This window comes from Mya arenaria, chromosome 5 (assembly GCF_026914265.1).
Source record: "Mya arenaria isolate MELC-2E11 chromosome 5, ASM2691426v1".
NCBI lineage: Eukaryota > Metazoa > Mollusca > Bivalvia > Myida > Myidae > Mya > Mya arenaria.
The window spans coordinates 14,400,034-14,418,491 of NC_069126.1; the positions used below are offsets into that span (position 1 = coordinate 14,400,034).

Here is an 18,458-nt window from a genome sequence, read left to right on the forward strand (position 1 = left end):
CTATTTAAACACAACCATTGGATATGATTTAAATTTGTTTTATTTTATTTTTTATCTTAAACAACCAATGAAAGGCAAATAATAGTATGTAAGTATGGTATTAAGATAAATTGACTATTTGAATATACTTTCACGTTTGTTTTGTCTGAAGTGTACTACCACATTTAAACACTTAACATTTCTTAATTCTTAAATTTGCAAGGAAAAAACTGCACAAAAAATGCTCTACTACATAACTACTGAAAAAATGTATAAAAAATACACTAATAAAACACTGAGCACGAAAATAAATACCCGAGGTTTAAACTGACCAAACTATCTATGAATGCCATTTTGAGAAGCTAATATCCATGTTACCGGGTATTCAATATGTATAAAGTGGCACTTATACTGTCTCGCTATAGAGCTAGCTTTTATAGCGATGCGGTCAGGTGTCCGCCTGCAGAGCGAAAGTTTGTGGGTCGAACCCCGACAGGTGCACATAAAAAATTGTGCAGTCTGTTACATTTGAATCACATTTCCTCAATTTGCAATGACCTTGAGGCTTATCAAGTTATTTTGCAACCAGCATAGGTCCCACATTGGGGGGCCAATTGTTACAGACTGCACAAATTGCTATGGTCATCTGGCAGGGTTCGAACACCCATTTCTTTTCACTCTTCATGGTGGCACTCTACCGCGTTGCTATAAAAACTAGCTCTTTAGCAAGACAGTTTAAGTGCCACTATAGACACATTGAATACCTGGTAACATCCACTTTTTCATGATACACACTCTGTTAAGTGCTTTATTCCATTTATGATATAGGTTCAAAAGATACATGTCGCTTAAAGAAATTCAATCTATGTTACATTATGTTTTCATTCAAGAATTTAAAATGAATATTGCACAATTAAATACTAGTCATATTAAGTAACAAAATTTTGAGAAATACTGACCAATAAAAATCAGGAGACAAAACACTTAGCGAGATCAATTCTCTAATGGAAAACACAAATCTAAATGTTGAATGTATGAAAACAATAAACATTGATCAAAACACAAATATGATGGCAAACAAATATTTCTACTATACACAACCTTTTCAAAGAAATTCTGCGTTTATAAACAAACATTGAATACCCTATGTATACACAAGAATTCAATTACTTGTCTGTTTATGAATACACATAGCAAAAAATAATATGGCACACAACAGCATACCCCCCCCCCCCCCTCCCCCCATTATTACAAAGCAAGCTGCAAATACCATACCAGAGCTTAAGGTGGATAATGTGGATTTGTATAAAAGTGACTGAATAAAAAACTGGAAAATATGACATTGTAGATTTAAGTATATTCCATGTAGAATATATTATATTTTTCTAGATTCATATTTATAAGGGCTATTACATTTGAAAATTACACTCTCCCCAGGGTGACAAAAAAATAATAATCAATTTTCATGTTAATTTAACTTATAAAAGGGAACAATACAATTCAAAAGTGCCTTCTTGGGGCCAAAAAAATAAACTGTGTGCTAATGGTTACATCTTTTTCTAAAACTGGGGAATTATTTAAAATTAATCGTCATTATAAAGCTTTTTAAACTACATATTAGAACACATTCATCTCAGAATAGACTTTTTTCAGAATTGATTATTTTAACCGACTAACTATAAAAAAGGTAGGATTGGCTCCTATTTTGAAGGTAGGGTCTTTATAGGTAGGGTCAGGTAACCCCCATCCCCAACCAGAAGTTCCATCTGGGATGGGTTGTATGCTTAAACAGAATAGCCTGTATCAAAGTTTAACAATACAATAGCATTTGACAAATACTTGAAAAACACACTTCTGGATACTGGCTTCATATAATATACAACGATTTACTAAATCAATTAACGTAATTAGAGAATCCATATTATACTTCCCCTGTTTTATGACTCATTGAAATCTGGGAAGATACATAATGCTTTAAGTATTTGGTATCATAAAAGTGATATGCACCATAGTAGCCTGATCTTATGAGTAAATGACAAATCCACGCATGGCTAATAAAGCATGAACAGAATACTTCTTTTAAGCTGATAAAATATCTGCACCATAAGTCATTTATAAGAGCAAGCTAGCTAAGAAATGCATTACAAATTACAACAAATTACTCATTGAAAATTAATAGCTCAAAGCTGAATAGATGGATGGTAATAACCAGTTTAAAATGTAAGACTGATGGGAATCAATATTTGATAGTAAAAAATTAGTTATAAATATGTTTTTTTTGCTGCCAATACAACCAGCTAACAGTCACAGTCTCAATATTGTTTCACATGTGATAAGAGGTATTCTATTTGAACATTTAACCCCTGGGGGGAAGCACACTTAAAATATACCCCCCCCCCCCCCACACACACACACACAGAAGAAAAATTTCCCTTTTGGGGTCCAAATTAGCGAAAACAGACACCCACTCATTTACTATTTAAATAATTGCCTTCCCCCTGTGGGTTATATGTTTTACTGGAATAGCCCTAAGTTATTCTTCTGCATTTCATTCTGTATGAACTTTGATTGCAATAAATTTGATTTTAAAATGAAAGACAATGACACTGGTATTTTTAAATGTTTAACAACCATTAAGTTAAAGATGTTATAATATACTGTTGCTTCAAATTATGAACAAATTAACAAATGATCAGCAATGAGCACAAGGCTACAAGCCTTTAGCACTAACAACAATATGATGGCTTAATAAATGAGTATCTCAAATTGAATAAGCACTAGACTGAATCAACAACCTACACAACACAACAATGCCTGACTTGTCACTAATTTTTTTTGTGATTTAATGTCAAAATGTTGAATTAAAAATTTAAAACACTTTTTATTCTGATTGTTCGGTTCTATTCTGTTTAATAAAAATTCCCAACTTTGTAAGCAAAAACAATGCAAAAATTCCCAGTTTAAAAGGTACGAGTCATTTTCAAAATAAACTAAAAATATGCTTAAATAAATGACTATATTGTTAGGAGACATCACGCAAGAGCACTGCAATGGGGTGGCAAAGCTCATCTGTTCTTCTTACTTTATTAAGGGGCTTAATTTCAAAATATGTCAAGCCAGGGAGATGGGTCTTTCTCTACTTAATAATGCATATTTCACAGGTATAGTGCTTGCATCAAGTTTCATTTGAATTTCCTGAATTAAACTTAAAGGGACTAGACACCAGATTGTTCCAAAATTGAAAAATTGATGTTTTGAGTTTGTTCATAAAAGTAAGTCAAATAACTCAATTCTAAGCAAAGTTGATGCACTATTACTCCCAAATAAGATCTATCACAATTAAAACAATTGTTCTACTTTACCGAAAAGGATGAATAAATATCAAAAACAATATTTTCCATAATTGCATTATTTAGTAAGTATATGAGTTTCACTTTAAAAAACTGTTGCCAACAGAAAATAGGTGCGTAAAACCCTGTTATGCCATACAAATAGTTTTTGCATAATAGAAAAGCATAACACCAATGGGTAAATTACCACACCAAGGTTATGACAACACATCAACCTTTTTTCTTCCAAAAAACTGACAAGCTAAATTTTGATTTATAACCAAATTAACCAGTAACTAAGTACAATAGATAATTATAAAGCATGCTTTGAAACTAAACAGCAGATTCAAATCCGGCTGGCTTTCTGTACTGTTGATACTGATGCCCCGCATATGGAAGTCTAGAGGGTGAAGTAGGACTGACAGGCATATGACTGGTAGGAGACGCTTGGTACCGAAAGTCTTCAAACCCTGATGACATCACATCACGCCTTGCAACCGGGCTGCTTGGTGAGAGAGCACCTGCTTCTGACTTTGTCCTTGACCTTTTGAAGTGATATTTCTTAGGTGAAGTCACATTGGAAATACTTGGGCTTTGTTCAGTAGTAGGTGAGTTTGGAGTGGATTTAATGTTGAGATTATTTTTAAGTTTGTTGAAGAGTTTCTTAGGGCGGATTTTCTTTGTACCTGAGCTGGGAGATGTAATGTTATGGGAGGGTGAGGTTGGACTCTTTGGGTATGAGATGTCTGTGTTGGTGCTGTGTTTAGAGCTGCTACTTGATTCTGAAGTTTGACTTTCTAAAGGAATAGAATCCATTGTATCAAAATCCTGCTTCCATTCCCCAACTTCATATGAAACAATTGAAGCATGGTCTAACTTACCAGGGGCCTCTGACATTTTTGAAACTATTTGCGAGTCTCTCGTTTGCTTATCTTTTAGTGATAGCTTTTTACGTCTATACAAATCTGGATTTTCTAGCACTTTGCGTTTCTGGTCTGTAGTCATTAACACGTGCTGCACCATTGCACTGCACAATTCCTGAGCTGAACTGTCTTCTTCAGTTATCAACTCGTAGTCATGTAATACTCTCTCCATCTCTTTCATAGCGTAAATGTGCCTTTCCTGTGGCTCCATAATAGGTTTTCCACAAATACTGCTGCATCCTGGATCTGAGGTAGACTCCATACACTCATAATGATTTTCACCTTCCGACTGTTGCTCGTTTTCATTTTTAACACTTGTCAAAGGAGCTACAGCAATTTTTGTCACAACCGGATCATAATTGTCCGAGATTCCATCAGTGGTAAGAAAAACAATATCACCCGGATTTGCAAAACTGAGACCGTATGTAAGGTTGTGGAGTTCTGGATTTTTCCCGTCAACCGGACCAATGGCGCCCCCTGCATCGCGGATGTCTCGGACTAAAGAAACATCATGGGAACCCTGTGTCACCTCTCTGATACCTGCAACAGGGTAGGGCTTTTGTTACACATATTTAATGAAATTTTATAGTGAAATAGTGATTATTCAATATGCAGTAAGTTATCTCAAATGATTTTGCTATCATGCATAATATCAAGAGCAAGAAAATTAAAAAAAATATTTTTTAAATCTCAGATGTTCAGGATATATGGTACTAGGCCTACATGCTTAAAGATGCACTATTACTCCCAAATAAGATAAACCATATTTAATACCATTGTTCAAATTTACCAAAAGGATTAATGAATGTCGAAAACAGTGGTTCTTATGAAGGAAACTGCTTTTAATTTGAAAGAAAGGTGCAGAAAACACGGTATTTCTACCTTATGAAACGAAAGTAGATCACAGAAAATCTTTTAGCATTCACCAATCATTTAATATTTTTGCATTTTCAGCTATTAAATACAAGGTTATAAACTTGTTATCAGTTATTAAGATTTTATATAAATGCATTATTTAGTAAGTAGTTGAAATTTAATCACTCAAAATTTATGTTTGTTTTACATGTGTATGTATTGATTTTGAATAAGAGTGTCACTTAATTACATGAGTCAGAGTAAGAGTCTGAACAGTGCTCCAGCACGGCCTAAATAGCAGGTAGGAGGACCTCACTGCCCTTTTCCAGCACCCTGCTGCCTTTTAACTTCACCACTGACCCCTTTTATTCGACAGAGTAAATTTTCAGAAATAAGTATATAAATAATAAATATACATAATTTTCCATTCCTGGCTGGAGCATTGCTGAATATACATATTATAGCTTAAAGGGGCTGTCTCACGTATGATAAAATAGCAAAAAAAAAGAGAAAATTGTCGAAAACTGACATAAACTTGACATCGATGTGTACAATGCATTGAAACTTACTAACTGAAGTACCACATAGTTTACAATTTATTTAAGTTTAGCAGTTACTTCGTATTTTTCCATTAAAAAAGATTACTGGGTATGTCTACCATGTAGAATTCATTCCTTATGCGTGATTGGCTAGTCGGTGTTATCACGTGATATTACCGAGGTAGGTGTATAGCTATTATTTCACCCGATTAGAATAAGCCTTTGTAGCTCAGGGAGTAAGACGCTGGATTTCAATTTTGGCGACGCGGGTTCGAACCCGGTCTCCGACAAAATTTTTTTTTTTACATTTTGGTAAATTTTTTTTAACAATTATGATATCAAAGCATAACACATTCTATTAGATAATTGTCCTGAGAATCGTTACACTACAGAAAAAAACTTTTTTTGGTGCCACAGTCCCTTTAACAGGAATACACACAAATTAAGTACAAATTTGGTATATAAAAGAAAGCGTTTCTGAGGGGTGAGAGAGTAAAGGGTTATAAGTGACAATAAATCCTAAAGAACCTTCTGGCTGTCACCCCTTGGGTTTTATATAAATAAAGAAATTAAATTATGTCATACATTTACAAATTTTTCTCAAAGGACTCCCGCCACAATGTGAGTGAACTACCAGGTGATTGATGGCATTTATCTTGTTTTATCTTGCATTTCTAAAGTGTGGCCATCAATGATCTAAAATTACTTTTACAATTTCAAGACCTCTGAAACATTTGAAACAGTGAGCAATGGTTTATATTTACAATTAGTTTAACGTCTGCACAACAGAGAGGAATTAAATTCCTCCCCATTTGTATATTGATGTAATATTGAGACCTGCCATGCTGCGGATACATGTTTGCTGCGAACGTTTGCTGGTTGGTTCCCCGCTTGCAGTGTATGCACTACGTTGCAACAGGGATACAAAACAGAATATTTGCTTCCATTAAGCTAACGCTAGCCCTCCTGAATGCACTGCTGATATAAATCATACCTTGGTTATGACTGAAGATGTACCCGTAGCTGTCCCCAACATTGAGGCAACAGACTGCGTACTGTGTTGACTTGGCTACGGGACACACCATACAGGCACACAAGGTCGTCAGCCCGCCCTCGCGGTCCAGTATCTCCTGGTGAGCCTTGTCAAACGACTTCCGCAGGATCGCAAACACATCCTGTAATGGATAGAGTTATGATACTAGTTATATCAATAAATGGTTTCTCAGGGTCGTAAGTCCACCCTGACTGTCAAGTATCGCCTGGTAAGATTTATCCAACCACTTTCTGAGGATTGCAATACATCCTGTGCTGAGTGGACTTTGGATATCAAACATTCATTTTCTACAATATCATACACCAGAAATAACATGTACTGTATTTTCTGTCATTGAAATTAGACTTTGGTCATTAACAAGCACGAATTATTATTATTGCTTGGCATCAATTTTTTGAAAAAGCCCTGCTATGTAAAAGGCAGAACTTGAGCAAGCTCAGAAGGCATTTTACCAGTTCAGGGCTTGCAGGCATGTGCTAATTTTGTTCACTTCTTTCATATTTACTTGTGAAAATATGTTTAAGCTACAAGAACTCAAACTGACATGAGCAGGGACCAAATATACATATAATACCTGATAAAATATCGACTGCAATTTCAATGAACCATGAAACTACATGGATAACCCTTGTAACAAGCATGAGAATATAAAATCTACCCTGTTACTCATGTTGAATGACACCTTGACAATAGCTATTAATATAAAACAACAAGAAACAAGAGGCCCAAAAGGGCCTATGCTCTACTGGCATGGCTTTTGTGGTCATATCAATCCAGACCATGTATGTATGGGTAAAAGGCAACAGACATATAGTTTATGTTTTGTGTTTGGGTTACCTGAAAACGTAGCATGTTCAACATCTGAGCCCAGAAAGTATTGTAAGCAGATTAGTTGCATGAACTATTTTAATATGTGCCAAGTAAAAGTCATCTGACAAAAAAAAATGCTTTCAAAACTGTACTCATAGTAAAAATTTATGTAGTTTTAAAAGTTAAAAAAAGTTGGTCAAAAGGTCAAAGTCAAGGGCATCCTAGGACAACATTGATCAATTTGAACAAACATTCACAATCAATTGTGCAGAGATGGATGCACTAACACACAAAAAGGTTTTCAAACCTTTCCAGATTTATGTTTACCAAACCTGTGAACCCTGGGTGTGGCCAGTAATGACACCAGGTGCATAATTTAAACATTCACAACCAATTTTATTAAGATGAATGCGCAAACTACAGAACTTAAAGCTAAAAAATGGCCTTTGGGCTTTCAACAAGAACAAGGCAGAGTAATGCACAAAATCAACTGCAGAAGCAAAAAGCAAATTGTCTCTCAAAATCCTAGACTTGCAAATTTTCTCCCTTAACTCTAGACTTGAATTTACATGTACATGTAAACTTGGCTAAAAATAGAATTCGCTCATGCAGACCTGGCTAAAAATAGAAAGCATTTCTTTAAAACTTTCATGGCCCATAATCTAGGCATCTTGCTGGTTTTCGAAAGGAACCGAGCTCTAATGGATATCTAGATACTTTACAAGTTTCATCGAGATACAATCAAAACTGAAGACTGTATCTTGTTCACAACCAATTGTATACACAATAGCATTTTTTTTATACTATCAAGGGCCATAATGTAGGCATGCATGGGCGGATCTGGCTGGTTTTCAAAAGGAACCCAGCTCTAATGGATATCTAGATACTGTGCAAGTTTCATCCAGATACAATCAAAACTGAAGACTGTATCGTGTTCACAAGCAATTGTTTACAGACGCACAACGCACGACCGCACGGACGCATGGATGCACAAACTACGCACACATTACCACCACATAAGCTCTTCTGGCCTTTGGCCAGTTGAGCTAAAAACTGCTGCTTTTCAGTCAAGTAAAGGGCATAACACAATGATTACTGAAACCAGAGTTATGGTTCTTTTCATGCCAAGATTTATTTGAATAATTTGAATTGATTTTGTGTAAGGCTAAACAAAATAAATGTTCTCACTTTCCACTAACAGGTCCAAATAATGGTCAGTAGGTAGGGATAACTTTTTTTCTGTTTTTTTTGGGGGGGAGACCCGGAGTTCTGTTCTAAACATACCTATATCAGGCTATATCACTATTGTAGAAATTTTCAAATATGAAATGGTATAATTTTAACATAGGCACATATAAATTAACTTTCTTTAGGAAATATAAAAAAAATCAACACTACAGGCAGAAAAAAGTGTAGGGTCCAGAGGAAAAATAGGGTCAGTCGAGAGGAAAAATAGGGTCGGTCAGGTTAGTGGAACCATTTCTTTTAAGCTTTATGGCTAACTTAGTAGGTTTCAACTTTTTCCAAAAGATGTGGACAACACCACAACTATTAAAATACCATAACAAAGACTACAAGAATACAAGAAGTTACCAAAATACATGTACATACATGAGTGGATGCTGGGGATCTGCGGTTGGTGAAAATTCGTGTATTGATGTAGTCCATGGCTCCGTACAGTGCAGCCCGGGCTGCCAGGCGAGATTTCTCACCCCAGTTAACACCATCAGCAATCACCATGACACAGTTGTTTCCCCTGGCACAGATCGCGAAGGCATCAGCAACTGGATCACCTAAATATAATAAAATATAAAAGAATTTAAAACTATACTACATTTATTATGCACAGGCCAATTTTTTTTATTTGGTTAATAGGGTTAAATCCTTTCCAAAACCAGGGAGGGTAGGTAGGCTTTAAATAAAAATTCTGAGGCTTTATGTTAGAACGATATTGTCATCATTGGAAAAGATATATTAAAGTTATCTTCTGTCTAGAGCTTTAAAGGTTTTAAACTACATTTTATAACACACAATTTTTTTTTAGATATTTTTTTTACCAACTGACTATAAAAACAGGAGACGAGGCCTATATCATAGGTAGGGATGGGTAACCCAAATCAAATGTTATTGTTTTTAAGGCCATATTCATATTAAAGTATTAGCTGCATAATACCATGTATCATCCCAATAAATAAGTTGAAGTTCTGATGTACCGGAAAGAAACAAGACAGTGATTGACTGACAGATATGTAATTATATCTTGCTTGGAATCTACTTGGTCTCATCCACCTGTTTAAACTCATAAACTTCAGTATGAAATGTTCTATTATCTCATATCAACAAATCAAGTGAATATTCAATTTTATGTTTCTGCCATTTGGCTGGAAATCTATCCCTTCTGAACTCTACAACTCTGATCACACAGAACTGTCAAGGGAATAGCTTGAGTCTCATTATTTATTCAGAATGTACACATTTGACCAGGCCTGTTTTCACCTATCAGTTTCAGCCAATAAAAATGATTTTTAACTGGTGAGTCCTGAAAATATCCATTACTTTCATATAATGATATTAAATAAACTTTTGAAAGACAACTTTTGGTTTCAGCAAATAAAAATAATAGATTTTTAACTCGTGAGTCCTGAAAAGATCCATTACTTCCATTATGATGATATTAAAATAAATTTTTGAAAGACAACTTTCGGTTTCATCGAATAACTAGAACTCCGCAAGTCGGATGTGTCGCCTGACAAATTATTTACTGTCGACATTATAGCTGTTAGATTGGCATTTTATTCATTTATAGACAATGATGTTGCCACTTAACTTTAAAGTGTAGGTGGCATTTGAACCCTCAATCAGATATACCTACGGAATAAGTTTCAGGTTGAAACCTCCTATAGTTTACGAGATATGCCACGGACAAAACCTAAGCAAGAAAATTAACAAAGGGCAATAACTCTAAAAATATGGCAGCAAGAGTAACGGTTCTTGTGCACGGCACTTGCCCTCAATGAGATCTATCTAGCTATGAAGTTTCAAGTTGATACCTCTTATATTCTTCAAGATATGCCCCGGACAAAACTTTAAGCATGAAAATTAACAAAGGGCAATAACTTTAAAACTAAGAAAGCAAGAGTTACTGTTATTGTGCACTGCACTTGCCCTCAATGAGATATATCTAGCTATGAAGTTTCAAGTTGATACCTCTTATATTCTTCAAGATATGCCCCGGACAAAACTTTAAGCATGAAAATTAACAAAGGGCAATTACTTTAAAATAAGAAAGCAAGAGTTACTGTTATTGTGCACTGCACTTGCCCTCAATGAGATCTGTCTAGCTATGAAGTTTCAAGTTGATACCTCTTATATTCTTCAAGATATGCCCCGGACAAAACTTTAAGCATGAAAATTAACAAAGGGCAATAATTTTAAAACTATGAAAGCAAGAGTTACTGTTATTGTGCACTGCACTTGCCCTCCATGAGATCTATCTACATATGAAGTTTCAAGTTAATAACTCTTATATTCTACAAGATATGCCCCGGACAAAACTTTAAGCATGAAAAATAACAAAGGGCAAAACTCTAAAAATATGGAAGCAAGAGTAACAGTTCTTGTGCACTGCACTTGCCCTCAATTAGATCTATGTACAGATCAAGTTTCAAGTTGATACCACTAATAGTTTAGGAGATATACCCCGGACAAGCGAAAATGGGACGCGGACGCCGCCGCCGCCGACACCACCGCCGCCGACAAAAGTAACCCCTATATGTCGTCTTTTCAGGCGACACAAAAAAGAAAGATTTTTAACTTGTGAGTCCTGAAAAGATCCATTACTTCCAAATAATTATATTAAATCAACTTCTGGAAGACAACTCTCTTAAAGAAGTTATTTCGCTCTAATTGTATGGTGATTTAACAACTACAGGGCCCAATTCTTCAAAATTTCCGAAGCATAACGGGCTCCCTTATATCATTTAGACAAATACATTGCTTATGCTTGATTTTGCATAGCAAAAAGTAGTTCATCAGGATTATCTTTCAAATAGCTTTCTATAATAGCCTCAAAACCTTTTAAAATGAAAGAATTAAAGAAATCATACTGGAACAAGAATAGTCAGCTTAGCTTAAACCTGTTATAAGGAACTTAAAATGTTTCGAGAAATGTGACCCAGATGATCTGCGGTTTTAAAACCAGATTAATTAATATGAGATCAAGAATTTCGGTTACAAGGGGGCAAAGCGGACAAATGGAATGTTATTTATTAATACAGAGATGGTTCTCTCATGCATATTCGTTTTAGTTTTATAATCAAATAATTGGTACTTCTCCAATTCAGAGAAAACAATGCAAATAAAAGAGTCATAGAGATATTGACTTCTGGAACAACCATAAAATAGCATGAATATTATATCAGGACTCTCAGTAAAATAATGCCATAGTAATTATAAATGAGTTTTTATCATTCAGGATAAAATTATCTGCTGCCATAAACAATATAAAATAAATGACAGATCCATATTAACCAGAACTTGGCACAGAATTTCTCAGTGATTTCTCTCATTGATCCGAACATTCGGTCCCGATGTTTTGTAATCTATCAGTCTGGAAAGAGGAAACCCATCATTTTCTTTTTGACAGTAACAAACACAGCTATTGTATGACAATCAGATAAACCCTATTATGAGCGTTCCATAACAGAGAATGGAACTATTGGCATTACGTTCCATCATATTCATATGTTCCAGACGGCAGGGCTACAGGTTGAACATCAGATTCAGGAATAACAACAAGTTCTGTCTAATTGTGTCCCCAAATGGCCACAAACTGTTCTGTTTGGAGAAGAATACTATGTAGTTTTCTTCCGTCTTTTAAAAAAAAAGCTTAGAAAAGCTTAGAAAAGTTTGTTTTGTTTTGTTTTAAATACAAAAATATGGAAATGATGTTACCAAATCTCAATAAAATATTATTTTGTAATTGAAAACAGGCTTTAAATATGCTACTTTTTCATTGTAGGACTTATAATTTTGTTTGAAATTACTGGGTAGTGTAATTCTTTATCACAATTTAGGATCTGGTGTTGATGCATCCAAATATGATATACATGTTTTGTTATCGCTTTTTATAAAGTCTAACAGAATATATCTTATGAGATGAGGATTGGATTACAATTGGTGCTCTCAAAACAACTTCCGACTAGGTGTCATATTTCATGGAACAGATTAAGAATGTTTGCTTTCGAACCAGATGAACAATTCCCACAATTTATAAGGGTACTAATCAATAACATTACAATTATAGCCATGTACTTAACGACTGCACAATGTCATTCATAACCTATTAAACATGAAACAACATCATTAAATCAATTTCCTTAAAACACTAGAACATGATTAACATTGAATAAGTACTCTCGTGAAACAACAGTTTACAAATATATCTGAAGATTTTATCCTTTGTTATAATGATCTAGAAAAACAATCATTCTGTTCATCTCTCTATCAAGTTGTTAAGTGCAGATTTGGTGTACAGCCAAAGGCTGCTGGAAGATATGGTTGGAATATTTGATAAGGATTTAGATCAAATGTTTTAAAATGTATTTATGTATCAAAGTAAATTCAGCGTGAAATTTATCATCATTCACAGACAGTGATACATTTATGAATCATACATTCATTGCATCGTCACTACATAAAACAAAGAATAATTACATATTATAAATTTTGGTCTACAAATATAATAAGATTTTCACTACTGAAAATTATGATTATCCAGTATATTAATTTGTCCAACATAACTACCCCGTACATGCAGTCTTGTTTATAAATTCAAATGAATTCAAACTAATTTCATTCATATTTTTTTTACATTTTTTTTTTGTATTATACTGGAAACTTTATAACGCTCTATTTAATCAGTAAAATATTCTTAATTATAAACTAATGTTTGAAATGTACATGAAATATGAGAATTTATATGTATTAATGTCAGCCTGATTAATGTACATATGATGATGTCTTACTTATCATTGACATTCACACAATAGAAACTTTACTCAAAGACCAGATTCCTCATAAAGATCATGAAAATGCACTGATTCTAATATGACGACCGGCGGCTTATTTTTGCTTGCTTCTCTTATATGTATACATAAAAAATTCATTTTCATGATATTTACATAACGTCTAAAACAGTTCTAAATGCATTTCAATTTGATATATGGGAACCTCTAGTATATAAACACTCTGTCAAACACTGATTATAACATTAAATCATTGGGAATAGCGGTATTCACAGTTTATAAAAAGATGTAGGTCTTATCAAATAAGATGGCTGCAAATGTTCAAGTATGATAATCAGAACAGGGGCAAATTGTATAACACTGGAAAATTCATCCGCAAGTTATCTCGTGGTTAGTTTGCACATGCATGCAATTTAATTGGATAAATATTGACCAATCAATAAACATTTTGACCAACTTTAAGTGACACCCAAATTCAAAATCAACCCAGCACATATAACAATCATAATTTTTCAGTGATAAACGTTTAACTACAAACTAAATAATGCATTCATGGAATATATTAATTACTGATAACAAGATTGTAACTGTGTATTTTAATAGCTAAAAACACAAAAATATTCAATGATGGTGAGTGCTAGAAGATTTACTGTGATCTTATCGTCTCATAATGTAGAAATAGCGTGTTCTCTGAAACTTTCGTTCAAATTTAACTTGGTATACTTCATAAGAATCATTGTTCTGGATATGTATTCCTTTTTGGTATATTTAAACAATTGTATGAATTGTGAAAAATCTTATTTCGGAGTATGAATACACCTAAATCAAAGAATTAACTGTTTTTTATACAAAAAACTGCAGGTGTCAATCTTTAAAGCTGAAACACAGGGATCAGGTTAGAAGGGGACAAGGTCAAAGAAGTCTCCCTTCTCCATACCACCCTACCCTAAGTCTTTACAACAGGTTTTGCTTCATATAGTCTTTATAGATCATAAAAGAAGTCGGAAAAGCCATTTAAGTAGGAAATGGGGGTCCCTAGCAAGAACGTCATGTCTGCCTACCTGACATCTTGCCATTGACAGGATGCTGTTCATATAGGGAGATACAGATGCCATAAGCCTTCTGGTCCTTCATGTTCCAATTCCGGGCACCAGCTATTTCCCCGTCTGAACCTAGAATATATAGCATGTTAAACTCACTAATTTTGCCTCGAAATACATTGTGTATGTTTTTTTGAGTAGAATTTATATAAAGGATAATCATGATAAACTAGGTTTTAAATTAAATTAAGTAATTTTGGGTAGATTAACATGTACATTTGTTTTGCACATTCATAAAACTGGAAATATGGCAAAAAACAGTGTACAGTCAAAACCCGTTGGTCTAAATCACTTCATTCGATTTCTTCTTTGGCTAGAATTTGTTGTGAAGGGCCGATTTATCTTTACTTTATGTAAGCATTTCCGCTTGGCTCGATATTCGCGAGACTCGAATTGTTTTTGCCTGTCCCTTGTATCTAGCCTATGGGTTTCGACTGTAAATGGACTAACTAAATTCCAAACTAAATACTATGATCTATTTATATATATATACGTATTTGATAACAATCTAATTTTGTTTACAATGTGATACCTAATTTCAAATCCTTGAAATTCATTTCGTTGATCTGTTTATTGATCTTAATCTAATTGCCATGATCCCTCTCATCAGATCTCCGATCTGGGTATCCTGCTGTGCAGTTTTGGAGGTTTAATATAGAAATAGACCCTAATAGGCCCTGAGCCAATAAACGAATAAACAGGAAATTGGCCCCTACTGTGACACCAGTGCAAATTAGCAGGAGATGCACAGCAGGGGATTATCATGCCAAACATTCCTTAAACTAGTCCTTTAACAGAATTGTCCGGTTTTAATATTTTAATTTGGACTTTTGCTATCAAACATCTATAATCATGCTACTTTCAATGGCAAATTACTTTTACATTAAAATCACATAATTACTTCTTCGAAACATTGCAATAGCCCTATACATGTATAATTTACTTGTAGCTCTGTTATCCAGTCCGAAAGCGAGACCAGAGTCAGGTCCTGAGTAGCTGGCGATGATCTCATCATTTAGAGGACCAATCTCAACCAGGGGGAGGTCATCTAGATGCTGCCTTGAGTAGATCTCACTACCAAACTGTATCGACCTGAAGAGAACCCATCAATATTTGTCAATAACAACAATAAAATGAAATATCCAGTTTTAAAAATAGCATCTTCAAAAAAGAAATTTTTTGAAACCATTAATAATTAAATATTGTTGATATGAATTTAAGTTAAAAATAAAATGAAATTTTAAAGCGTGCTTTATATCATTTTTATTTATCACATATATATATATCACAACAGAATAAAAACATTTTAAATATAAAAAATTTATAAACAGTATTATCACAGTATAATAACCAGTTAAACATATGGCAGATTTCACAAAAAAGGCAATTATTTGGCCCATTTGCTTTCATTTATTGTTATTGCATGTCAACGTCATATATACAGCAATTGCCTTTCCCAACCCAATAAGAACACCTAATAGAAGTGATTTGTATTAAAATAATGAAAATATTGTGTTAAATAAGGTAAAAAAATGTAAAAATATGCCGATATTTAGGACAAAAAAGACAGAAAATCTTCCCGGTACAAATATACCACTTTTTTGAGGATGCTTTTCAGTAACATCTGGTAAGTATTTTATTCTTGTCTGTTGAATAATGTTTGCAAGAAATGTTAATTAAAACAATAATATATCTAAAATGATTGCATTTCGTTCGTAATATACTTAAATTTTCGGTAATTGCGCATGGTGATAACGTTACGGTAATCTGTCCTCGAATTGTTGTGTAACATTAGCAGACATGATCCACTGCTAACTGTTTTAAGCCTAAACACACCTTTATTAAATCACTGAAAACAAAGACTACGTGTCGGATAAAAACAGTATTGCATGTAACAAGAAATTGGTCATTCCCGATCATAAAGTTTTTTAGGTCTAAAAATGTGTTAATGTTACTCAAAATCGATTCTGTCCCATTTTAGCATGACGATAGCACCTTTTCTATTCGTGAATAATTTACACCGACTGAGGGTTAACATCCGGGTAGCGATTACTTTTATATTGGACTGGTTCACAGTTGACATTGAAATGATAAAAATAGTGGTGAATACCGTTGATAAAAACTTAATCCAAGTTTGGCTCATTCTGTCCTTCGATGTAACGTTAACATTATGTCACGCTAGCATTAAGACAAGCGCTTAATAAAGCAAGAAAATCGTTGAAATTTGATGACTTTCCCAGAGTCAATTATTCAAACATAACAATGTCGTCTGTAAACTATCGTTTGTAAGTATTCATTCATTAGGTACGTAGTTTATATTGAATTCATACCGCTTTTGTGTTTGATATCGTTATTTATTGGACAGAATTAAGAATTTTTGTGATTATCAATTGACCGTGTTTATCAATCATTTATATAGTTTGTTTTATACTGTATCAAGCTCAAACAGTCTGTGGTAGGTCTGTATTTTAATTTGTTGTGAAACATTCTGTCCAACTGCTAATGTGACATACTGCTAATGTTACTCATTCTGTTTAGTGGTAACACTAGCACATACTCGCAATTAGCAATTTATAATATATATGTTTAATATCAAAGGTAATGATAATTGCACCATACTAGAGACATTTATATTACCACAACAAAACATTTATGTTTATAGCTTATCTGATCTGATATAAAAAGAAAACCTATGTTTGCAGAAAACATTTTCTGTCTTGTTGTCCAATTAGGGTTTGTTTCAATAAATTTATTTGAGAAAAACGAAACAATCTTTATTTTTTGTCTGTACAATCTGTTTTATAGATAAATGAACCATTTAGTGCAAGACAAAATACTTCTTTGGATCAAAATATTAAAAAAAAAAGTTTTTACCAGCAATATTGTAACACTAGCACAAATGGTATGGTGATACAAAATTCTTTTTTTTATAAAAATGCATGAATAAATCATTGCAAATGTTCTAAAATATGATAGATAAGAAATTGCTGTAAAAGATTATGTTGAAATCACAAATCTGCAATAAATTTTAAAAATCAATATTCGCTGGGAACCTTTTGGTCACCAAAACGTGAAATCTGCCATATATTATAAATACAAATTAATTAATACTAACATTTCAAAGGTTACTGATTCTCATTAAAATGAAATGAATATACTCACTTTAATCGTTCCATGTTCGCTGTAAATATTTCTAACTCTGACAAGAACTATCAGCGGAGATCATCTTCAACAGTAAATCACTTCTTATAAGTAAATCACTCTTCATAAAGATGAATGTATTTCTCACCAACTTATCTTCTAAAGCACATACTATCGTAAAAAGATAACATCACATCAAAAATTTATCAATGATGCTTAGCTAGACAGCTACCTCTGAGGCACTGTACTTGAGGTGCATGTACCTGTTAGCTATACAGTGTTCAACAGATCTGACAGCTAAATTCTCAGGTCAATGACCCTTTAACCACCATTGTTACTTCAACAGATACTTTTTTCATTAAATCTCGTTAAAGCTATGACCTAAGCAACAGGTATGACAATATCTGCATTAAGTGAGTCATTTTTCAAAGCATAATTATCATAATCCAAAAACAAGATTTTCTGTGCCAATATTCCTCAGCGAAGATATCCAAGGAATGCCAAATATTTAGAGGAAAGTAGTAACGAATAAATTCATACAATAAACAAAAATAACTATGTTCGCAAACATGAAAATAAGTCAGTTTGAGATACTATATACCAAAACGTACAATGAGAATTTATTTTGACAATGATTTTACGTTATTTGCCAATGTGCGCAATTAAAAAAATAATCACAAAACTATAGAATCTATCCATGCA

At 33.6% G+C, this 18,458-nt stretch overlaps 1 protein-coding gene across 1 annotated transcript; it reads right to left on the minus strand.

The window, feature by feature from the left end:
* Positions 1-22: 22 nt before the first annotated feature.
* LOC128233666 (uncharacterized) lies at positions 23-18,436 on the minus strand. The gene is made up of 6 exons (XM_052947455.1): positions 17,778-18,436; positions 15,559-15,707; positions 14,577-14,687; positions 9,101-9,282; positions 6,620-6,800; positions 23-4,771 (listed from the first exon to the last, which is right to left on the minus strand). Exons 1-6 carry the CDS (start codon positions 17,789-17,791, stop codon positions 3,642-3,644), a joined length of 1,767 nt encoding a protein of 588 aa, XP_052803415.1. The 5' UTR covers positions 17,792-18,436; the 3' UTR covers positions 23-3,641.
* Positions 18,437-18,458: the final 22 nt, after the last annotated feature.